Source organism: Mirounga leonina, unplaced genomic scaffold, assembly GCF_011800145.1.
Source record: "Mirounga leonina isolate KUSES-001 unplaced genomic scaffold, KU_Mleo_1.0 Mir_114, whole genome shotgun sequence".
Classification (NCBI taxonomy): domain Eukaryota; kingdom Metazoa; phylum Chordata; class Mammalia; order Carnivora; family Phocidae; genus Mirounga; species Mirounga leonina.
The window spans coordinates 41,280,021-41,304,725 of record NW_023270265.1 but is presented as its reverse complement, the minus strand read 5'-3'; the positions used below and the strand labels follow the sequence as shown (position 1 = coordinate 41,304,725).

The window sequence follows — 24,705 nt, the reverse complement described above, 5'->3', positions numbered from 1 at the left end:
TAAAACTATTACTTTACTTATTTTTATAATTTGAGATTAAATGCCTTTCTTTTTTTTTTTTTTTTTTTTCTTTTAAGGAGAGGGAAAGGGCCTGAGCCAGAACATTTTGAGTGGGGCATGGAAAGAGAACTTCTGTATCTCCCACTTTTATGGGTGTCTGGGTTGGTTCTGGCATGAGATTTAAGGAAATAATACAATGTTTAATAATAGAACGGTAAAATCGTTCATGCTGTTATGTAATATCTATTGATTTTTTTACAACAGGAATGGGTAATGTTGATTTTTTTTTTTTTTTTAATGCTCATGAAAAGTAATAACAATCAGAGTCCCTAGAGTTAGGTATGACTCAAACACATGCAGATTTTAGGACTTTTGTGTGAGTCTCTGCATTGCACCTGTGTCCTGGCCCCTGGCACCCTTCCTGCCAATCTTGTCCTGTTTCTGACCACACAGCACCAATTGCTTGGGAATAGTTCCCACATGTGTGGTGGTTTTTGAACATGGACCTGTGCCCACTAAAAATTGAACAGAGGCCATATACAGTTTAAAAACAACACTCCAGAGGTGAAAAAAATCAGCATTAATCCACTAAGCCCCAAATGCTGTGTCTTCATTTTATCTTTCTGAAGCCTGGGAAAATAAGTGCTATCTCTGGAATGATTCTTGAAGGTCTCATTAAGACTTCCCCATTATATCACTTTCAAAACAAAGCAGCTAAAGTAGTTTGTCATGCCTAAATTTTAAGTTTTATATATTTGTTAAAAGTTCTTTGCAGTTTTTTTTTTCTTGAAGGGTGGGGAGAGGATGATGGAAAATACACTGTATTTAGAATTTGTATTCAAATACTGACTTGCTTGATTCTTTAAAGCTTACCTGAGTAGAGTTCCCTACCATAAAACAAAAACAACACAACACACACAGAGTTGTAGCTTGGTTGTGTTAAGAGTATAGTTTTAGAAAAAAATATTAAATAAACATTTATCGAGTGCAAGGCAAACTGCCTTCAAGGAGCTTACCCTTTAGCAGGAGAAGACCTGCGTTGCCTTCTTCCTTGGTTGTCACTGCCTCCTGATTGAACACAGCGTTCTGTAACACATGGCCAGCCCTGCCTTTAACCTTATTAACATTTGTGGTTCATCAAATAGTAAAGAACTTCTATTTTCATGCAGATGTTACTCATCAACTTGGATATTTTCCTTATTGACTTTAATCTGACATTGGGAAGTTACTTAGCCTTTGTGCCTCAATTCCCTCATCTATGAAAAATGGATGTTAAAAGTAGATGATTGATTTGGTCTTATTTCTGAAATTCAATGAGTTTTGATTACTCTCACCTCCTACTATCTATTGGGTTATTGGTTTATTTTTTTCTCAGATTTGCTTTGATTTGTTGTATACATGGAAGAGGACATGCTTAGGTTTTTTTTTTTTTTTTTTAAAGATTTTATTTATTTATTTGAGACCGAGAGAATGAGAGAGACAGAGAGCACATGAGAGGGGGGAGGGTCAGAGGGAGAAGCAGGCTCCCCGCCGAGCAGGGAGCCCGATGCGGGACTCGATCCCGGGACTCCAGGATCATGACCTGAGCCGAAGGCAGTCGCTTAACCAACTGAGCCACCCAGGCGCCCGAGGACATGCTTAGGTTTTTTGTTGTTGATACACTTCTTGCAAAGTATATTCACTTATTTTGTGTAAAGCCTGGATGTTACAGGTATTTCCCATGTACTATCCATTAGAAGCATTTCTCCCCCCTTGAAAATGGCTTTATTTTCCAGAACTGGGAATTAATAACAGGGTGTGTAACCTTGCTTTTCGAGTATTAAATTTTTTCTTGTTCAAGGTTCTCTATTCCACAGAGTTTATTGCTGTCATTTTTTATTTCTAGTCCCTGTGTCTTCAGATTTCAATATTTGCTTCAAGGGCGTTTCTCAATTTAGGGTCTTGGGGTAATGCTTCCAATTATAAAATATTTTATTTTTAAAAAACTGCTTGCTTTGATGCAACTAGATCTTAATTGATTGAATTGCTTCAAATTAATGAAGAAAACATTTCTCTCGTGTGTAACTTGCTGAGATGGAACTGATATGGATGCTTTGTGCCAATTTTCTCTCCTGCCTGGAAAAGACCCATGAACTGGTCTTCCACCTGATGGATAGTAAACATAGGTTTCTTCTGGCATATCTTCCTGGTAACAAGGAGAGAAAGTACTAATGTAAAATTAGATCAGAGTTCCTTTGTAGCTAAGAAAATTTGTTACACTTGGTTAGAGCTGTATTTAAGTAATAACCTGTGTGCAGGTTATGCTTCATTGTTAAGTAATGTGAAAACACTGTAGAAACTCTTCTAGGCTTGATTTTGCAATTTTTTGGCTGTTTTCCCTGTAGAATAACCACTTGTATCACTGACCGCTGGAGACTTTCTTGTGGATAAAAATACTATGAACAAAACCAAAACAAACTTGGCTTCGTATATAGTAGCCCCCTCATATCCACGGGGATACGTTCCAAGACCCCCAGTGGGTGCCTGAAATTGTGGCTAGTACCCAATCCTAGATATACTATGTTTTTCTCTATATGTACATACCTATGATCAAGTTTAATTTATAAATTAGGCACAGTAAGAGATCAGTAGTACAATAGAACAGTTATATACTGTAATAAAAGCAATGCGAATGTGGTTTCTCTCTCTTATTGTCCTGTACTCACTCTCCTTGTGCTGATGTGAGATGATAAAATGCCTCCCTGTTGAGATGAAGCGGGGTGAATGACATAGGCTTTGTGACGTAGCATTAGGCTACTACTGACCTTCTGAGGATATGTCAGACGGAGGATCGTCTGCTTCCAGGACTCGGTTAACCGCTGGTACTGAAGCCGTGGATGAGGGGGACTGCTGTAACATCATTTGACAATGGGCAGTGCAATTCAGCAAACTGACTACAAGCATAAGATTTGGCTCCAATTAAAATAATTTTTCTTTGGTATTGTTACAGTAGCAATAGTAAATGAAGCAAATAGATTCTAACAGGAAGCATTTAAGCTTGCTTTTTCAAAAACTTTACAGGATTTATGACTATTTGTCATTTCCTACATTTTACTCGTTTTTCATACTTTATTCAGGAGAAGGCTTTGACCCACTTGATATGAATCTAAATTACATCTTAGGTAATTTTCACAGTGAGCAAACTATAATGCAGTGGTCTCCGATGTTAACGAAATTCTTTCAATAGTTTTTACAGAAGAAAAACGGGCTAAATATTTAATTATTAAAAATGGGGTCATTATTGTATAATGCTCAAGAGTAATGAACTGATGAATTCTTTCATAGCCTTTACCTCAATGTCTTTTAACATTAACAAATGTTTTTAGGCCACTAGCAATGCTTATGTCAGATGGACACAGAAGAGCTGTCGTGCTTAGATTGCCTTGATGTGTAATAGCTTTACCTGAAAACCTATTTATATATAACAGGCTCGTATCCTCTCTGCATTACATGTTACAACCCGGTTTTTTCCTTCTCTTTAAGGTGGTTTAGATTAGAATCCAAACAAGGAAAAAGAGCCAAAAACAGGGGTGAGATAAAGGTCAATATTCAATTCATGAGGAACAATATGACAGCAAGTATGTTTGACTTATCAATGAAGGACAAAACAAGATCTCCTTTTGCAAAATTAAAAGATAAGATGAAAGGTAGAAAAAATGATGGGACATTTTCTGATACGTCTTCTGCGATCATTCCAAGTTCTCACATACCCGATGCCAATACTGAATTCTCAAGTGGTGAAATACAGATGAAATCCAAACCAAAAAAGCCTTTTCTTTTGGGTCCTCAGCGACTCTCTTCAGCACATTCAATGTCTGACTTAACTGGGACCCACATATCTTCTGAGAAACTGAAGTCTGGCACCACTGGTCAAACGCACCTTCTGGGACGGCAGATAGATTCCTTTGGAGCAGTTCTGGAAAGTGGTAAGTGACACCTTCCAATTGTATCCTTAGTGATCCGAACTACCGTTGTAGTTTTTAAAGTCTGACTTATAAAGTTAGAAAATAAAAATTGCAATTTCTTGGTAGTTTCTAAGTTTAGTCGTCAGCTCTTTATTGGGTGCTGAGTATGCTCAAAAGTGGTAAGTTTATTAAAGGCAGAACTTGTCTGTATTCAGCACTGTGTTTATATTATTAAATGATAACAAAAATGAGTCCCAGTTGCTTTTCATGGCCTCGCCTCTTTTTTTTCCTGCTGTTCCTTTGGTCTTGAAAGCCTGAAGCATAAATAAATGTTCCATTTAATCAGAACGTTCCTAGAAAAAAAATCTTGTATGTTCAGAAGTAGCAAAGTATATTTAATGCTAATGATGACAAAAGTCTGAGAATTTATAGCACCTTTATGCCCACCAGAACCTCTAGTTTTGACATTATAGCTTATGTGATTTTTTTTTTCTGAGCTGAGTAAATTACTGATTGTCTAGCAATATGCTAATTATCATTAGTCTACCTACTTGTGCTATACTTTACCATTTTAAGATTGTTTTCCTTGATTATTTTAAAGGTTAATATCTTTAGCTAATTGCTCTCATTCTAAAAGCAGCAGTATGCACACAGAATGTGTCAAGTAGTGTGATGTAATGTGTCACTGATTATGTGCTAACTACAAAATTGTTTGCAGGAAGTCTCAAATCTCCACACAGAAGAACATTAAGCTTTGATACTTCTAAAATGAACCAACCTGACAGCAGTGTGGATGAAGGTGAATCGTCTCTCGGAAGACAGAATGACCCATTTACAAATGTGACTGCTTCATTACCCCAAAAATTTGCAACACTGCCAAGGAAGAGAAATCCATTTGAAGAAAGCAGTGAATCATGGGACAGCAGCATGAATTTATTTTCAAAATCAGTTGAAGTTAGAAAAGAAAATAAAAGAGAGAAAAGGGAGAAAGTTAGCCTGTTTGAAAGAGTGACTGGAAAAAAAGATAGCCGAAGATCTGATAAACTTAACAATGGGGGATCTGATAGCCCTTGTGACTTGAAATCACCTAATGCATTTAGTGAAAATCGTCAGGACTATTTTGATTATGAGTCAACTAATCCGTTTACAACAAAATTCAGGGCTTCAAATATAATGCCATCTTCAAGGTAAGCCTAACATTGGGGGAGATTGTGCTATTTTGAAAAATATTATACTTGAAAGTATCAAATATCCCTTTTAAATACTTGAATGTTTTAAATTCCTTTTATTTGACTTGAACAAAATTCTTATCTTATTTTTATAATTAATTATGGAGCCAGGCAACATTGCATACATCTTTGGAATTGAACTTTTTATCTTAGAAGGATAAAAGATTATTAATCCCTACCCTAGTCTCTTTCTACTCCCCTGAGCAAGAAACTCACTGGAACTTACGAAGAGAACGACATAGCTTTTGATGAGACATGGTGAGAGTGAATCACCACTGGGTGTTAATTCAGGCCAGAAATTAGGTGATATGTTATGTTTCTAGATACTGTTTTCCAGGGATTAGTTCACGGGCTCTCTGGAGAGGATTAGTGGACCAATAGCAGCCCATGGGCTGTTCTTTTAAGAAATACTGGCTTAGGTTAAGTACTAATGGTTTTCATCATAGGTGTTAACTACCGTTATCAAATGTCTGTTTAGAAGCAGCTTTCATTTGTGAATGTTTACTGGAATTTTGTGACCCTTGTGGGTACTCTAAATATATCAAAGAGTTTTCTATATGATGACTTATGGTCATAGGAATAATCACTATCATGATAAAGATTTTCAGAATCTGAGTTCTCAGTTACATATCTAATGGTACTTTTCTTCTTCCTTAGTACAAGTTGGAACTGTATACCTTTAAATGAGATTATAGATTTTGCAGAAGTGAACGGTGGAATAGCTGTTTAAAGAAAACTTAATCAAAGAATAAGATGAATTTATTGGAAGCCTAAGCAGTTATGGAATAGCAGGGTAGAGTGTTTGCCATGGAATGTAGTTTTTCCTCAAGGCAATAACATATAGAATACCAGCCTGAGTGGGAATCCTGGCTCAGTAGCTCTGTGACCTCCATAAACCTCATCGTCTCCATCTTTGAAACAAGGAAAAGAATACCTGCTTGGTAGCATTGGGTGATGATAAATTATAAATCAAGTACATGGTATAAAGCCAGGGCCTAAATAGGGAACCCGTGAATGGTGGCTGTTACTACTATGTTTTATTATACTGTCATGTCATATTTTATTCAAAAAGTGCTTTGTTTTGTCCCACCATAAACAGAAAGTGTAGTATTAACAAGCACCCTTTTAGACCATGCTCTCCCACCTGTCTTCTGATCTTCTACCGATGTGTTCAAGTATGCAGTTAACATTTTCAAGGGAAACGTGTATTTCTTTTTTTTTTTTAATTTTTTTTTTTTAAGATTTTATTTATTTGCGAGAGAGAGAATGAGAGACAGAGAGCATGAGAGGGAGGAGGGTCAGAGGGAGAAGCAGACTCCCTGCTGAGCAGGGAGCCTGATGTGGGACTTGATCCTGGGACTCCGGGATCATGACCTGAGCCGAAGGCAGTCGCTTAACCAACTGAACCACCCAGGCGCCCCGGGAAACGTGTATTTCTTTCATTTTCTTTTAGCAGTAAATATTTGCTGTGGCTTTAAAAAGTATTGCTCAGTTTTCTTTATAAACTATACTCCAAAAAATATATTTTTATCGTGTGGCATTAATGTTTTTTCGAAGAGTCCATAGTTTCGTTGTGCTACTCAAATACTTTATTTTGGTATTTCACATCGCGTATTCCACATATTGTCTTAAGTCCTAAATTATAGAGGTAAATAGAAATATATTTGCTTTTTCTCCCTTTTGCTAAACTTTTTTTTGAAGAAGATAATGAAAAACAACTGTCTGAGGTAACTTAGAGATTGGGTACTTTATATAATTTTAGACTCAAAAGCAAGAAAAATGGGAAGTGGTAAGAAAATAATGTTTTTAAATTATGGCAGCATGGGGAAAAATAAGTATCCTCAAATCTTTAATTGCCCTATACTTGGGCTGTTTACATGGATTGCCACGGGTTTTTAAAGTGAGTGTGGCATTTTGCCAGATTTAGGGCTTTGTTTGGGTGACTTCAGGACAAATGCTGTTTCTATCAAAATTAGAGCTATTTCTTGATAAATGCATAAAATGCTTGCAAGTATGTAAAACAGGATTTTTACATTTTAAGTCTTCCTCTTCTTCATGTTCTTTGGGATGCCAGGTATGAGGCCAACAACATTGGTAGGTTCCTGGGAAGTTCCTCTTCCTCTGTGTGTCGAAAACCGTGTTTGTGGTAAATAACATTTGCAGTTAAAGGGTTGCTCTAATTTATAGTGTAAAAAAGAAGGATTGACTATAAGTAGATCTAGGAAGAGAGTGCAGTTGGAAGTTCTGGAAAGCAGCTTGATCTTGAGTGGAATTTGGGAGGATACAGTCGAGGTAGTTTCGTCTTTATGTGGCCTTGTGTTCCTGTTTCTCCTGCCGACATCAGCCCTCAGTTATGGGAGACATTTTAGATTTCTCACGTTCACATCTCAGTCAAATGCACTTTGGAAGCTAGAGACTCCTACCACGAGGACATGTGCTGCAGATTATTTTTTCCAGTAGCGCTAGATGGATCTATTTAGAGTCTCCTGGACTCTTGTGACTGGCGTCTGTGAGAATACTGAGCAGAGTGAAGGGTAAACTCTGTGGCTGTGGACCTGCATCATGCTCTTTGTGAGTGAGCTGGCTCACCTGGGATCGCAGGTGCAGGGGAACCGTGCTACTGCCCTGCAGGGGGATAGGGTGTGATTAAACCTGGAGAATTTTCTTTATTCCGAAAAACTTGAAAGTACTAAGGAACGCTTTCTTAGAAGTCAGAGTTTTTATTTCTTAGTAAAGAAAAAGTAAAATCCACCTGAAGAAATCACCTTGTAAACCCCCCAAAATACCACCTTTTGCTTCCGTTCTTTTAATAGGTCCTATAATATTCTTGCATAAAACCGATAGGAGAAATGAACAGAGAACGGGGTTCTTTGAAACCCTTTGCTGCCCTGCACTTACTAGTTTGCGGCTTCCTTCCTCTTACCTGCCCCTCTTCTTTGAAGCCTTGCTTGCTCTTGTAGGGAGAGGTAGTTGATCCTTGTGGGGCAGCCTTAGTCTTTTCTTACGTTAAGGCTTACTTTCTGTGGGCATCCCTTTGTTCACCAATAGACCAGTCACTGATCTCCCTCCCACCACCATGAACAGCTTGAGGGCGGCGTCTGCATTTCATTCATCTTTCCACCCGTAATCTCCAGTCTGATGCTTGGTAGGTAGTGGGTGTTAGAAAAAATCATTTTTGAATCACTGAACACGGAATAGCAGACCGATTTCCTAAAATGTGCTCTTATTCCTTTAGGCTCCTCTTGCAGCCCAGTGTGGGCTGAAGATCTTCTGGTACACTGAAAACAGATGCACAAAGGCAAATATGTACATTTTTACGTAAAACTCAGCTTTAGTCACAACCTAAGTGAGTGTCAAAGGGCTCTTGAAATTTAATATTCAGACCCTACATAGCACATTTCTGGAGTTTCTTAAGAACTCCGTGTTAAGTAGGTTATCAGCTGTCATAAACAACCCCAGATCTCGGTGGCTTATCACAGTCAAAGTGTGTTACTCGTTGTTGTCGCCGCCTGATTCACGATGACGGGGAGGAGGGAAGTGGGTGTTTTGCTCCATGTGGTCATTCAGCTCCACACCGTTATTCAGGAACCAGGCTCCTTTCTTCTTGTGGTGCCACCATTTACCACACGGCCTGCAGGGACATACAGCGGGGGCAGAGAGCCGAGGGTCACATGTGGCACGTCTTTCTGTGCCAGGCCTGGCCATGGTGTGCATCACCTCTACAGCTGTCCCCTTGGCCAGAGTCCATCGTGTCCCAACCCCAGTGCAGCCAGGGAAGAAATCTGGCTCGGCGATGGCCCCAGAAGGGACTGAGTTGGGTGTGGTGAGGGCACCTCATTGTGTTTGTGGTCTGTGCCAGTTCTGAGAAGTCTGGATACCAGCACTTGGCTGCACGACTTCTACTGCACATGCGCTGGAAAGTGTAGTTGGAATTCTTGCCGTTTTCAGGAAAATGTTTCATCAGTTTATGATTGGTATTGTTTGTGTTTTCAAATTATGGCTACTCTTGCTTTTTAATTATAAATCACAGGTAGTTTGGTGTCATCAGTCTCAACTAATGTGTTGTGTGGTTAACCCCACAGTTTGTAAAGAAATGCTTGTTTGCATCAGCAGTTACATAGTTTTCCAAAAAAACAAAACAAAAAAACCCTCAGTGTTTGTTATGCCATTTTTAATCATTTGTTCACAGCCATGTCTTCTTTAACACTAGGCTGGTCTTCCAGTGGAAAGTGGAAATGGTGAGTGTGTTCAGCAAACAGGATGTCCTGTTTTTTTTTTTTTTTAAACAGAGACACAGCTAGACTCTTAGCTAGGTGGGGACAGGTGATGAAGTTCTGGCTTATTGAAGAGTTCGTGGAACAGATGTCTACCGCATCCAGGTCTGGTCCATGAAAATGTCCTATGCAGTCAGCTGTATTGCCTCTCTTCGTTAGTACCTTAGGCCAGGGTTTGGCAAACAAGGCTGGGGGCCCAGATCTGGTTTGCTGCCTGTTTTTGTAAATTATGTTTCAGCTGCCCACAGCCTAGCCACTGGTTTGTGGCTGCTTTTGTCCTACAGCGGTAGCGTTGAGTCAATGTAACAGAGACTGTGTGGCCTGCAGAGTTTACTGAAATCGCTTGCTCAGCCCTAGGCTGGCTGAATGGGGATCTTTGAAAAGGGCAGAGCCGTAAGACAGGGCAGCCTGAGTCCCTGAATGTTGAAGTCCACCTAACCAAGCATAACTGTGAATAAACCTTATCTGAATGAGACATTCTGAGACTATTAAGTGAACTGCGGTTTTTGCATTTATTTATCATAACACTTAGCATTATTATTTCGTAGTATTTAGGGTACAGGAGCCATGGTAACTTTGGTCTGTTTGAAAAGCCTAGTTCAAAAAAATTTAAGAACCACTGATTTGTAACACCAAATCCAAACTCTTCTAACTTTCAAGACTTACTGTATTTTAGGCTTTTCTTGATGGTCCAACTTTTCTTTTACTATTCCTTATCTCTCTGTTCTAGGTAAGTTAATTTCCTTACCTCTCTCCTCCGAGGCCCTTGTAAGCCTTGCTATGCCCATTCCTTAGCTCAGTCCTGGAATGCACTTAACTCATCTGAGTGTGCTCAGCCTATCCTTGAGGCTAAAAACTCTTTAATTCTTTCTCGATTAATAACATGGTGTTTCCCTTTGGCTTTCTGCTGATATAGAACATAACTGCTCTAGGATATCTATTGTGTCTGGGTCTTAGTCTTCGTTACTAAGTTATCTAAGCTTCTTAATAGCTATGCTGAATCTTGTCTTGTGGGTGCCTGCCCCACAGCATCTAGATGAGTGGATGTCCTCAATGCTGATCATCAGCGCCTCCTGGGGATTTCTTTTCAACTGCAATTTGTTGGGTCCTATCTCAGACTGAATTAGATAGAATCTTTAGTGTGAATGGGCCCTGAAATGAAAATCAGCATTTTTAAAACTTCCCACTGATTCTGTCAGGTTTAAAAAGTACTGATCTAACTTATATCATGTATTTCATAAGACTTCAGTAATTACTAATTGATGAATAGAAATCTGCAGTTCTGTTGGTAAACTGATAGTTGAATAGATGACTTAGTCACATTCACTTTGCTCACAGGGCCCTAAGTAAGGTGGAGGACACCGGAGGGAGGTCAGCCAGACTAAAACAGGGATGTGGAGAGGAGTATAAGATTTGGCTGAATAGCTAAGAAACATCTAAATTATGGTAGGCATTTAAGATCAGGCAGAAATTGTCTGAGTATTTAATATTTATGGCATCTGTGGATGAATTGTTTCTCAGAGTTCAGGTAAAACCTAGACATCAGTAGTGATGAACAACACTTAAAAAATATGCTTGTGTTTATACGCTACCTATCATAACTTGAACAGAAACTCTGTGGTGTGTGTTCTTCTGAGGCTCCATGAGAAAGTTTAGGATTGAAGGACTGCCCCCAGTTAAGAGAATTCATTACCACAAGGAGAAAGTTTGTTGAGTATGTCTTATTCTGAAATGTAAAATAAAAAAAAGTGTGTATATATGTATATATATATATATATAAGCATACTCTGTATGAAGAGCTGATGTTTGATTTTAGAAAGGAAGCTCATTGGAGAGCAAGAACTTATGGGAAGTATTTTTACCAGAGAATGTTGATTTGGGAGTATTCTTCTATATGTGACTCATACAAAGAACATGATTTCCCTTCATTATTTTCTGCCTTATTGTCATTGTGAATATCATGTAGCAAACTCCTAGTTGTTCTATTTAACTTAATGGTGTGTCTTATAATATCACTCGTGGTGTTATTGATTCTATTAGCATATATGCATATATTTCCATTTACAGTATTTACTGTGGAAAAACCTACATGTTGCTTAGCTGGTGAAACAGTTATTTTTTAGGACAGTACAGAAATAGTGTCTTAAGATTAAGAACTCCTGTCTATCACTAATATTTTATAATTTTGCATGACAATATGCCTTTTACTTTTGGGATCAGGTTGACCTACATCCCTTTTTCCCTTCGTCCTTTCTTTCTTTCCTTAACTCATCAATTCCTGTCTATGGTTGCATCATACCTTTCTTAGAAGCTACAAAAAAATTGGTTACCTAGAATGTATATTTAAATGTGTTTCTAATTTTTACAAATCACCATAGGCTTATAAGCATGTAGTCGTTATTATGAAGTTATATAACATGTCCATGAAAAAAAAGACTGTTTACTATAGGCCTACATTTTGATTTTAAAAAGTTAGAGTAAACAAATGTTCCAAAAGAAATGATCCTATTCATAGTTTTAAAATGCTCTGTATGGACCTTTTTTTTTTTTCCCCTATATGAGTTTAAAGCTCAGTCTCTGGCATAATAAACCTTAACATGTATAAGGTTTATTTTAATAGCAATATTTATTTTTTGTTCATATTTGTCTAATATTAAAGATAATTTTGCCCTCATTCATGACAGGCCATAAATCTTTTACACAGCTGAAACTTCGTGGCCTCATTTACAAGACAGAAAAAAAAACTTTTGAATGATTTTTAGAGCCATTAATCCATTAGTGTCCAGGGATTTGCAGAATGTATCCAATGAAGCAGTGACTAGAAACATGAAATACGCAATATGATTAGTTCCCTTAACACTAACTAGAACTTTTATGCTAAACTCCCCAGATACTACTTGAAACTTTTTTACCCTTTGTCATCCTAATACTCATTATAATAGCTCTCATTAATTGGTACATCTCCCAATGGGTTAATTTGCAGATACCAACCATGCCATCCTTTTGCTACCTCACTAATGCAAATTGATATTTATAGACTTCAAAATTGAAAACAAAAAAAGCTCTGTAACAAAAAAAGACAAAACTTTGCTAAGTCATTGTTGTTATTATTATTTTGAGTTGAGAGATTGAGATACAGAGAGATTTTGTGAGAGAAGAAAACCAGCCAAAAAAATCCACAAAAACTACTGTAGGCTAATAAACTGATGTGAAAATTTCTCAATTTACAGCACTTGACAGGTGCTAAAAGAAAAGCATCTTTAATTTTAATGTGTTGTTAGGACCTCTTTAGAGAGACTGTACAAGTTATTAACAAGGTCCTCTGAGACAGGAGACGGGTAATTAACAAGACCTACGGAGATATAGTTTAGGTAATTAACGAGCTCTTAGGCACTGGACACAGGATAACACAACGAGTCCGTAGTTAAAGAGAACAGGTTGTTATGATATGATCAAATACAAGATAATAGTATGTAAGTCCTTCTGAGGTTTCTGATAGGAAAGTATTAAGATTATATTCCAGTGACCCCAGTGCAAATCAATATGTAAATTTTAACTTTTAAGGTAGAATTTGAGAGGATTATTTCTTTGTCAAACCAACAAGCTTGTTACATGTAGATTAATAATTGTTGTTAATTGCCATTAATGAACATGTGTATTTTGAGAACAATACATTGGAAAGATATAAATTATATTATTCTAAATTATTTTAGACATTTATTGTTCTGTTTCTTTTTCACCAGTGGCCTGTTGGGTAAAATTGTCTATTCCAGATTGACCTTACTTTCCTTATCCCCTTTAAAGCTGTCGGGATCTGGCCATTGAGGAGGCTGTTCTTCACCAGTGTAGTTTTTATGTGATATGCACAGCGCCACTCAGGTTGATACGGTACTTTCTAGGTTGAGACTTGATATTCCCAATTTCAGACATTTGGCATAGTTATTTCCTGCATAAATTTGAAATTGTTGGGGTCTGAATCGAGTTTTGGTTCAGAAAACTCCCACAGTCAGCAGACCTTTATTATAAACATGTTATACTTTGAAGATTAAAAATAAAAAGAAAGCCCTTGCATGTCTCCTGATTCATTCCATTGCCTCTTCTGTGTGACAACTCCAGTCCTTCCAGATGATTTTTTTCTGAATTTCAGATCTGATAATCAAGTGACACTTTCATTTGCATTATTTTTAGAATATTTACTATACAAGAAAATCAGAGGTTTATTAATATATAAATTCCTGCTCTTAGAGTTCATAGAAATGGGCATGTAAATATTAGGTCTCCATTCCATGCTAAGGACTGGACATTGTAGAGGCAGTGGGGAGCCATGAAGATTTTTAAGTTAGGTTGTGATATGATCAGAGTAACATCTTAGATAATAGCCCTGTGATGTGGGGGAGACTGGTAGGGACAGGAATGGGAAGGGGGAGGACTTGGGGCAGGAAAACCGATAAGAAAGTTAGTATGGTTGTGAAGGTGAGAGTGGATGGAGGTTACTTGGCAGTGAGGATGGAAAAGAAGGGAACATCTTGGAGATACATTCCTTTTGTATGTGGAGGTTGGGATGGTAGGGGATCGGTAAAGGAAAAGAAGCAACGAGGATTATTCCAACGATGTGTCTTTAATCAGTGTCTTAAATTTGATGAAACACAGCATGTAAAAACTGTACAGACGGTCCCCAACTTATGATGGTTCAGCTTATGAATTTTCAACTTTACGATGGTGGTAAAGTGATAGGCATTCAGTAGAAACCATACTTCAGAATTCTGAATTTTGATCTTTTGCTATGCCTGGGATATGCCGTAGGATTCTCCCTGGTGAGGCTGGGCAGCAGCAACTGCAGTTTGCAGTCAGCCACGTGATTGCTAGGGCAGACAACTTAACCCTTCTCGACTCATCCAGCCATCTTGTTTTTCACTTTCAGCACAGTATTCAGTAAACCACATGAGATATTCACCACTTTATTACAAAATAGGCTTTGAATTAGGTGATTTTGCCCAATTGTAGCCTGATATAAGTGTTCTGAGCACATTTAAGATCGGCTAGGCTAAGCAATGATGTTTGGTAGATTAGGGGTATTAAATGCATGTATTTTCAATTTACAATGGGTTTACTGAGATGTAACCCCATTGTGAGTCAAGGAAGATCTGTATTAACAACGTCAGGTCTGTTGTCAGTTGGCATTTTAGTCTTGATGGAGAGGTTTGAGGTTTTTTTTTTTTTTTTTTATGAGGTGCTGTCTTGTTTATTTTAGAATTTTGTTTTAGAGATAGAAATTATGTATTTTGAGTTGTTGAAGACAAGCAAGTTAGAATCAGTACACTAATTATGGTTCTTGAGAGTTTGTTTTTGAATCCTGAAACACACTTGGCTTCTTTAACACATTTAAAGTGTGTTCACCTTAGAATTGTAATTACTACATGTATTTCTCTCCAGCAGTTTTGGCTTTACCAAATCTTGTCCCTGTTGGACTCCTTTTGTTAGTTTCTCATAAGAGAATAACTTCCTTTTCTTTTATATTTAGCCCTACTTCTGTGAACTCTACTTTCCCAGGCCCCTACTTTTATGTTTAGAACACTTCCTTTTCGGCCACTATGACTACATCACCTGCGGTTTACTTTTTGCCCTAACAATAAAGCTTTAGCTTTTGGAACACATGTACTGTTTCTGTATTTTAATAAGTGGTAGTAGTGGTACCTGTGGCAGGGTGTTCTAAATAGCTGCTGGTGGTAGAAAATAAAGCAACTAATTTGATTATGAAATGATTTTCCTTTTACACATTTAGCTAGTTCCTAAGAATATTGGGATCCAGACATTTGACATTTGTCTCCTTGAACTTATATTTTAAGGATAAATGATTGCTCTTTGATGTGTTACATACAGTATTAGTATATAACATAATTATAATATAAATATTAAAATGTGATATATAAATATGTATTCTATATTAAATATAACGTATCATACATCAGGTAAAAAAATGTATGTATTTTATGTATTTATTTATTTTTTTAAAGATTTTATTTATTTATTTGACAGAGACACAGAGAGAGGGAACACAAGCAGGGGGGAGTGGGAGAGGGAGAAGCGAAGCAGGCTTCCCGCTGAGCAGGGAGCGTGATGCGGGGCTCGATCCCAGGACCCTGGGATCGTGACCTGAGCCAAAGGCAGACGCTTAACGACTGAGCCACCCAGGCGCCCCTTATGTATTTATTTTAACCTTAGAAATCTTTCTGACAAAAGTGCTAATACCACTTAAATAGCAATTACATGACTCAGCTCTGCCTATAGTAAAGCTTAATTCAAATTGCCAGTTTTTAAAAATTGTTTTAACAGACATGTATGTGAAGCTCTACCAGGGCTGGGGGTGGGTGGCTTGAAGATAGAATTCATAGAGGATAAAGTCCTAGTAGCCACATAGGGAGAGGAACGTGTAAGCAGTGACCCATGTTCCAGGCAGAATGAACTGTGTTGAACAGAGTTTACTGTAGAAAAGGTAAAGGAACAGTTTGCTAGAAATTGGAAAACGCTTCTTCAAGGAAGAGGCCTTTGAGCTTGTTCTTGGCCATCAGAGATGGTTTTATAATTGGGGAATGAGTGGATAGACAGTTATTTCAGTAAATAGCAAGAAAGCTTATTTTTAAAAATTGAGAGATGCATTTTGAAGGAATATTTTATAAGTAATGACTATATACTCTTGTATCATTAGCTCTTTACTCACTACTTGGTAATTCTACCATTTCTTTTTTAGTTGGAGTCATGGAGCTATACTCCATGCCTGGTAGGTTCCTGAGGAAGTATGTTTGCTACTTTAGGCTACCAAGGAGCCAATTAGTGAGTGCCCTGCAGCGGCTCTGCATTAGGTATAATGACCTCTTTGTTATGGATCCTGGAGTGGGAATGGGGGTGTTCAGGTTAATCACATATTTTGTTGACCAGAGGTATACGGTATATTTTGTTTCATAACGGATTTTTTCCTTTTCAAAGAAATTAAATGCCCCAAATAAATGAAGAATGGAAATCATACTGAACATAATTTAATACTTGATTCAGAATATATATATTTGATTACCTTCTTCCACTCAAAGATGTTATAATATAACATGAACATATAAATATAGCAATAGTAGAATATTGTAAAGGAAGTATAGGATAGGTATTAAGAGTTCAAATTTTGGATTCGGGTCTGGATTTGAGTCTGTTGAATAACTAGCTGTATGAACTTATCTAACCTTTCTAAGCCTCATTTTTTTCACCTGTAAAATGGGATAAAGTGCTGAGCATGGTTTGCCACAGGGTGAACCTAGAAATGGTAGCCCTCGCTATGACCTCACTGCACAGTGTCTACAGAATATGTAATAGTTGCTTTAAATAAGTTAACTGAAATTATTTCCAAGTACTGATGTATTCTCAACTTAAAGTAGAATTTAGGAGCTCATGTTTCTCACTGACTAGTAGAGGATCTATACATTTGGCAGAAAACAATAAACTTGATAGTTTTTCTAGTTTCTTTCAAGAAGTATGTTCAGTAATAATCTTTGATAAACTGAACCACATTGACATTAAGTAAAATATTCCCAGTATTAAGTAGAAAATTTGTTTTATTGCTCTATAAGGCAAAGGTATTATAATCAATAGTGCTGTAAAATCCTGTGTTCACAAATCCTTCCGTAGCGCTAATAAGGACAGGGCAGGGCAGACAGCTCAGTTTTGGCTTTTCCTTAAATCATGATGGAAATTTTCTAAACTCACGTGGCTGAGCTTAGATTAAATTGTTAAAGATGACAGTTCAAACTCTCATTATAAGAAGGATAAATGCTACTTAACGGAAAACTCTTCAGAACATTCCAGAGTCCTCTGCAAAAAGGGTCTCTGCCTTAGGAAATTCAACACAGGCACCAGTGTATCCCTTCTAACGGAGATTTGAAGGTGGGCTCTTCCTTTCATTTCTTTGTTCAGGAGGGTGCCTTCTTTTCTCTCTGGTTTTCACTAAGAAGATAAGATTCTGCTTGAGGAGTCTCTGGACTCAAGGTTCTTTAATGTGCCTGAAATAATATTAATTGCATTTTTAGTATTTTGTCATTCTGTTTTTAAAAGATATTCCTCATTTAAGAGAAAATATGCTTATAAACAGAAGTTAAATGTGAGATCTTTTTGTATTGCCATCAGTTTATTTTATGGAATAATAGGGATGGGTAGAGTCTTAAAATGTCACTTTTTGTGCCTGTTATCTTTAGACTACCAGGAGACAGTATGTATTAGGGTGACATTCTAAAAAAAGATGTTTTAGAACTTGATAATAAGGTATGGACATTGCTCTCCTGTCTTGTATAAGAGTTGTTAATATTGTGAAACAGAGATGCATCAGGCCCTGTCTCTGTCTTTAGATCCCAGGCAGGTAGATACAAAATATGTAATTAATTGTCCTAATTGGTGATGCAGTTAGTAAATGCTCAGAAAGCTAAAAATGACAGATTAAATGGGTAAGGCCAGGCAGTCTAGGCGTCGTGGAAAAGGTAGAATTGGCAGAGTCTCAAAGGATGGATCTATGGAGAGAGGAAAGTGCTTTTATGAATGGAGGTTAAAATGAGACCAGGCAATGCGTTAAAAATGAGTGTTTTAAGTGGCTATCAGGGACCCACTACCTGGAATTGTTAAGGTCGGAGGTAGTAGTGGAAGTTGGACCTTGTTAATGGGAATGTAGCATACCAGAATGAAGACTTTGCACCTAATTCTGTAATAAGTGTAAAGATATTTTGGCCTTTGAGTGATGTGATGGAACACCCAATTTTGGGGACACCCAGAGAACAGTGATATGGGTAATGCATATATAATACAGGCCTGAATAGGAAGAGACACGAAATCAAAGAAAAGATGCCAGTGAGACCTCGTTTCTAAGTGTGATTTTTAGATTCAGAATAAAAACTGTTTAGAGTGAAGAGTAATTTATTTATGTAGCTTGTAGGAACAGGACAATGGGGAAGTTATTGTGGCAGCAGAAATTTGCAAATATGACAAGGTACACTAAAAAAATCAGTGGATGCCTGTGTTTAAAATGTTCCTGTTTTTTTTTTTTTTTCCTTTTTTTAATAAAAGAACCATTCAGAAAAAGCTGGCTGAGGGATACAGTATAATATGCAATTTCCAATGAAATCATTATATTCATCTACTTTTCGAGGGGCTAGGGAGTATATTTTAATACAAAACAATAAATTCTTTTCCAGTAAAATTTTATAATTTCTTAGCTCTGTGAAACCAGCTCTTGATCACCAAGACCTGGTTTTTGAGGCTGGGCTTCTCAGCTGAGGGTGTAGTGGCCAGAAGTCTCCCACTTACCCCAGCAGCTCTGCTTCCAAGGAGTATGCACAGGAGTCTGGGCTTTGTGTCACCTAATGGAGGGGCCCCGGTAAGTCTGGCTGCCCTGGGAGCCCCTCCCTGAAGGCTCAACAGAGATGACTGGCTGAGGAAGCAGATGCTTTCTGGCAGGAGCCTCATTGCAGGCTGTTTTTGAACATCTGAGGCCTTCCTGGTGACCAGAGGGCACCGTGGCTTCCTCTCCAGAACTTGGCTTTGTCCAAGTACAGAGCCAGCTTGGAATGCTCTTGGCCCAGGATGTTGTGGGCTCTCTGGCCTTCTTTGCCTTGGCCAAAGGGACCCAGGGCCAACTTGCCTTGCCCGCCCCTCATGGAGGAGTTCCTGTGCCCAGGTTGTCCTCAGCCCTCAGCCTCTCACAGGAAAGGCTTATCAGGGTGCTTGGGTTGGCCTTGATTACACAAGCCATAGGGCTTATGTTTGGAAATTTGGGAATGTATTTAAAATAATTATTTCATTTCTTCACCAGGAGAAAATGGTAAGTTAAACTGGACTGAATATGATATTCTTGATGAAAAATGCCTTAACTTCATAGATCTCTTTAAATCGTCAAGTTTTAGAACTTCTTCAGTGACATTCATTGATATTCATGATTGAAAAGCAGCTTGCTCTGAATTTGCTGTCCATGATCTCTGGTGTCATTGACCACAATTTTTAATTGTCTTGCCTATGAGATCTCATGAAAGACATCCTGTGAGAATATTAATAAGTAAATTACAGTTAATCCCCATAGACATTTATGTATTAGGTTTTGTTTTGCCATTCAGATATTCAGTGTGTGTGCCCAGTCCCAGGAGAGATAATGTAGTATTTTAATCTATAATGTCATTAATTTGATTTGTGCTGACTTTTTTTTTTTCCTCCTAAAAAGAAGGAAGGAGCAATATTGAGTTGTACCTTGTTTCTTAAGCCCTTTTGCACATGTAATAAAACTGAAATACGTTACAGGTTGTGTTTGTTAGTGGGATCTCTCTCTGGACACGTTATTTTTTAGGGTTTTTATAAAGAGGATCATTATAGGGCATTTCTTTAAGCTCCTTTAACACTGAGCTTTTGTGGAACAAATGTTTTCAGGGTTTACCAGAAAAATCTCAAAATTAATCTGTATTGTGGTCAGATACCTAAACTGTGGTAGACCTGGTTGGATAAACTGGCTAGTTGAATTGATTTTATTGCAGGTCACCAATTTGAAACTTATTTCAATTCATATTGGCAGTTGTAAGTATCAGAATAATTCTTCCTATCTTAAAAAGAACTGAAAAACATTCCATTTAATATACTATCAGGTCTAGATATAATTAATCTTTGTTCCTCAGCAAAAATGATTTCCTCTGCTCTTTGAGGACTTGATATCTTGTTGTTAAAACTTTTATTGACCTACCGTCGATTTGCTCAGTCAACCGTTAGCCCAGTTCTTAGAAATTTTTATTAAGTCCTGGCTTTTGATTTATTCAGTATATATTTATTAAGCATCTGCTGTGCTCTAGGTACTGGGTCAGATGACAGGACTGAAAAGATTAATGAAATATCATTCCTTTCTTCAAGTAATTTATAGCAGAAGGGCTGGGGAATCCAGGAATTAAGATAGATGCACAAAAGGCAAACTTTAAACAAAATTTATTTTTAGAGCAGTTTTACGTCATAGCAAAATTGAGCAGAAAGTAGAGAGAGTTCCTATAAGTGCCCCACCCCCACACATGCATAGCATCTGCCATTATCAGCACTCCCCCTAGGGTTGTGCTTTTGTTACAGTTGATGGACTTATAATGACACATCATAATTCTACAGAGTCTGTAGTTCACATTAGGGTTCACTCTTGGTGTTATACATTCTGTGGGTTTGGACAGATGTATAATGACATGTGTCCACCTGTGCAATATCATGCAGAGTATTTTCACTGCCCTAAAAGTCCTGGGTGCTCTGCCTGTTGATCGCTCCTTTCCCCCAGACCCTGAAAACCACTGATCTTTTTGCTGTCGCCATAGTTCCTGCCTTTTCCAGAATGTCATATAGTTGGAATCCTGCAGTCTATAGCCTGCCTTTTCACATTGGCTTCTTTCACTTAGTAATATGTATCTAAAGTTCCTCCATGTCTTTATAGCTCATTTCTTCTTTAGCACTGGATAATACTCCATTGTTTGTATGTACTACAGTTTATCCATTCACCTACTGAAGAACGTCCTGGTTGCTACCAAGTTTTGGCAGTTATGAATAAACCTGCTGTGTGCAGGTTTTTGTGTGGACATAATTTTCAACACCTTTGGGTAAATACCATGGAGTGCAGTTGTCATTGTGTGTGGGTTGTATTGTAAGAGTATGTTTAGTGGGGAGCCTGGGTGGCGCAGTTGGTTAAGTATCCGACTCTTGGTTTTGGCTCAGGTCGTGATCTCGGGGTCATGAGATTGAGCCCTGTGTCAGGCTCCTCACTCAGTACGGAGTCTGCTTAAGGCTCTCTCCCTTCCCCTCTGCCCCTCCCCCTGAGTGAGCTCTCTCTCTCTAATAAATAAGTCTTAAAAAAAAAAAAAAAAGAGTAGGTTTAGTTTTGTAAGAAACCACAAACTGTCTTCCAAAGTGGCCATACCATTTTCCATTTCCAGTAGTGAATGACAGTTCCTGGTGTTCCACATCTTCATTGGCATTTGGTGTTGCCAGTGTTCTGGATTTTGGCCATTGTAACAGGTGTGTAATGGTATCTCGTTATTGTTTTAGTTTGCATTTCCCTGATGACATGTGATGTGGAGCATCTCTTCATAAATTTATTGTCATCTGTATCACTTCTTCTGTGAAGTTGTCTGTTGAGATTTGGGGCCCATTTTTCCATGGGGTTGCTTGTTTTCTTATTGTTGAGTTTTAAGAGTTCTTTGTATATTTTGGTAACAGTCCTTTATCAGATGTCTTTTGCAAATATTGTCTCCCAGTCTGTGGCTTGTCTTTTCATTCTCTCAGTGCCTTTCACAGAGCAGAAATTTTTAATGAAGTTCAGCTTATCAGTTCGTTCTTTCATAGATCATGCCTTTGGTTTTGTATCTACAAAGTTATTGCCATCCCCAAGGTCATCTGGATTTCCTCCTAGGTTATCTTCTAGGAGTCTCACAGTTTTGTTTCATATTTGAACCTGTGGTCAGTCTTGAGTTAATTTTTATGAAGGATATAAGGTCTGTGTCTAGGTTTACTTACCTTACATTTGAATAGCACTTTGTCATAAAAATGTCATATTCATTTCTCTTAACCTTCTTTCAATCCTAATTTTTTGAAATAGGTGGCATCTCTTATTTCTTCATTAAAAATATGCAATTTAGAGCAAGTAGGTTGTACCTGGGTACTAGGGGTTGGGCAGTAAGTTTGGAAAGATAATTTGAGTCAAATCCAATAGGCTTTGAAAACCAGGCTAAGAAATTTGTTATTCAGGAGGAAGTTGAAGGCCAGAAGTTAATTTTGACAGATGAGTAACAAGGTTAGACTTGAGCTTCAGAGTATCTTACCCAGCCACGTTGCTTAGGCTGGATTGGACAAGGAAGGACTGGTGGAGACTGGTAAGAGGCTGTTGGCAGTAGTCTGGGCTGGGGGTGATGTGGTTTTGTGATCAGAAAGGTAGCAGTGACCATGAGTAGCAAGGAAACATGAGAGAGCCATGTCCAGGAGCTGAATGGGAAGAATCTGCAGCTTACTGATGAGGCAGAATCTTCCAAGCTGAAGGCCGGAGTCCAGTGGCCTCCCTGAGGCTTCACCTGGGATGACCAGCAGACTTGGTTATGCCAGAAATTGGAAAATCAGACTGAACTGATACAGAAGTCAAGATGGTGATTGGTTTGGGACATGTTAACTTTGAGGTACGGGGGGATATCCAGTCTGAGACTTTAAACAGACATTTGTAAAGGTGCTATTCAAAGGATAATGCAACCGTAGTGGAAGATAAAAGATTGAGCAGTCACCAGGCCATATCACGGTGGCAGGGGAAGTGGGGGGGAGAATATGAAATCACCAAGGTAGAGTACAAAGAGGTCTGAGAGCAGAACCTTAAGAAATATCCAGTGTCTTTCTCATAGGGGTGAGAAGATGAAGATGACAAGGAAAGGGTGTAATTGGAAACGTAGGAGAACATCTCGGCTACCAGGTATCACAGAAGAGAGTCTCAAAAGGAACAACACAGTCATTGTTATCAGATGGAGCTGAGAGGTTAAAGAGAATGAGGCTATTGCCTTTGATAAAAATAGTTTGTTGGTGACCTTTATAAAAGCGGCAGTAAGTGGTGGTGGTGGGGGATGTGTTGGAGATTACAGAAGGTGAGTGAGTAACAAAGTCAGCAGGGGTTACTCAGGAGGGATTAGAAATTGGCAAAATAAAAATGGGCAGTATAGGAGGGGGTAACAGGCTGTCAACATGCTCTGGGGGGAGAGGTGAGTAAACACAATGGATGAGGGAACAATTGGGATGGTAGTGGGTCCACAAAGCAGGTCCGTCAGAGGGAGCGAGTTGGGGAATCAGAAGATGAAATTGATCAAGTGGGGTTTTGATTGAATGGATCTGAACGTGAGTAGCAGTATTCCCACCTTGATTACTCTTCCTTTGGAAACGTGTCTAGAGAAATTCTGTTTGGGAAAATATGTTATAAATTGTAAGGTAGTATACAAATACGAGGTGGTATTCAAATTCAAGTCACTTTAAGCAGTTACGCCATTTCAAAACTGCAAGAGCAATCAGTCTTTAATAATGTAATTCTAAATTGAAAATAATTTTGAACATAAAGTACTCTAGCTCTGTGAATGTGAAAAGAGTTGTTAAATGAAGGCCAGGAACTTTTTTGTGGCCAGCATGTAAATGTGAATTATCATTTACAAAGTAGAAGACATTGTATATTCTGGGAAGACAGAAAAGAGTGTTAAAATAAGTAGTTATAGAGCAAAAGCCAGAAATTGAAGGGAGAAGGGAAGTGTAGATAATTCATATGAATAATTGTGGGATATTGTTTTTTCTTTGGCTCTCTCTTCTTTCTTTTTAATAGATAAATAGGACAAACCTTTGTCCTTAACCGCTTTATATTATGAAGTTAATAGTTTATGGCATTTCTTGTATATTCTTGTATCAGGTATAGAGCCCCAGCAGGAAACAACTGACATGCTCAAACAGATAATTGAAGAACGTTTAGTGAGAGACCATTTACAGAGGGGTGCCTGGGGGTAAGGACCCCGAGGAGGGAAGGTTTAGCCCCGGGAGCCAGCACTGGCTAGAAGAGACAGCTGTGTTAGTGTGAAGGGACAGCTGTAGCTCATCTGTGGCCATTTATAGAGAAGCTCCTGCTTAAAACTGTAGCCCAGCAGGGAGGGCCTGAGGCAGCAGTGAGACGGGGCTGGAGCGGGGGACCCATGCCCTGACCGCTTTCTGTCCCCACTCTCTTGCAGGTGCCTCCCAGGGCCAGAGAGTAACTGGAAGCCACTGGGCAAGGCAGCGCAGAGGACACACTCTGCTGACGTCAGCCTGCTGGGGTGCAGGGAGGGGCAGAATATGGAGCAGGAGGGGCCAACAGAAAACAGTGGGCACAGTTCTTTGGAAACCTCTTGCTTTGGAGCCTGTGTCCTACCTCTTTTAAGATTAACTTGGACATTTTCTTAGTCACTTCTGATTGCGAGACCCCTCAGGAAATTATCCTGCACTCCCTGAAGCGAACCCTCTCTGAGCTCACAGCAGGACTGAAGGGTTTAGAAAGTGTGAGGGGAAGAAGTTCCTGACTAAGGAGCTTGGACTGTGGAGTTTGGCTGCCTTTCTTTGCATCCTGACTGTACCACTTGATAACTGTGTTACCTTGAGTAAGCTTCTTAACTTCTCTGTGCCTCTTTCTGCTGCTGGAAATGGAAATAAAAACAGCACAGTACAAGGATTAAGTGAGCTAAC

The 24,705-nt window shown here is 38.5% G+C and overlaps 1 protein-coding gene across 1 annotated transcript in view; it reads left to right on the top strand.

The window, feature by feature from the left end:
* The window catches only part of RAB11FIP2 (RAB11 family interacting protein 2), a 39,765-nt gene that overhangs the window by 2,600 nt on the left and 12,460 nt on the right, over positions 1–24,705 (top strand). The window contains exons 2-3 of the mRNA XM_035029967.1: positions 3,523–3,965; positions 4,663–5,131. Coding sequence (XP_034885858.1) covers positions 3,523–3,965; positions 4,663–5,131 — 912 coding nt within the window. The remainder of the gene's footprint in view (positions 1–3,522; positions 3,966–4,662; positions 5,132–24,705) is intronic.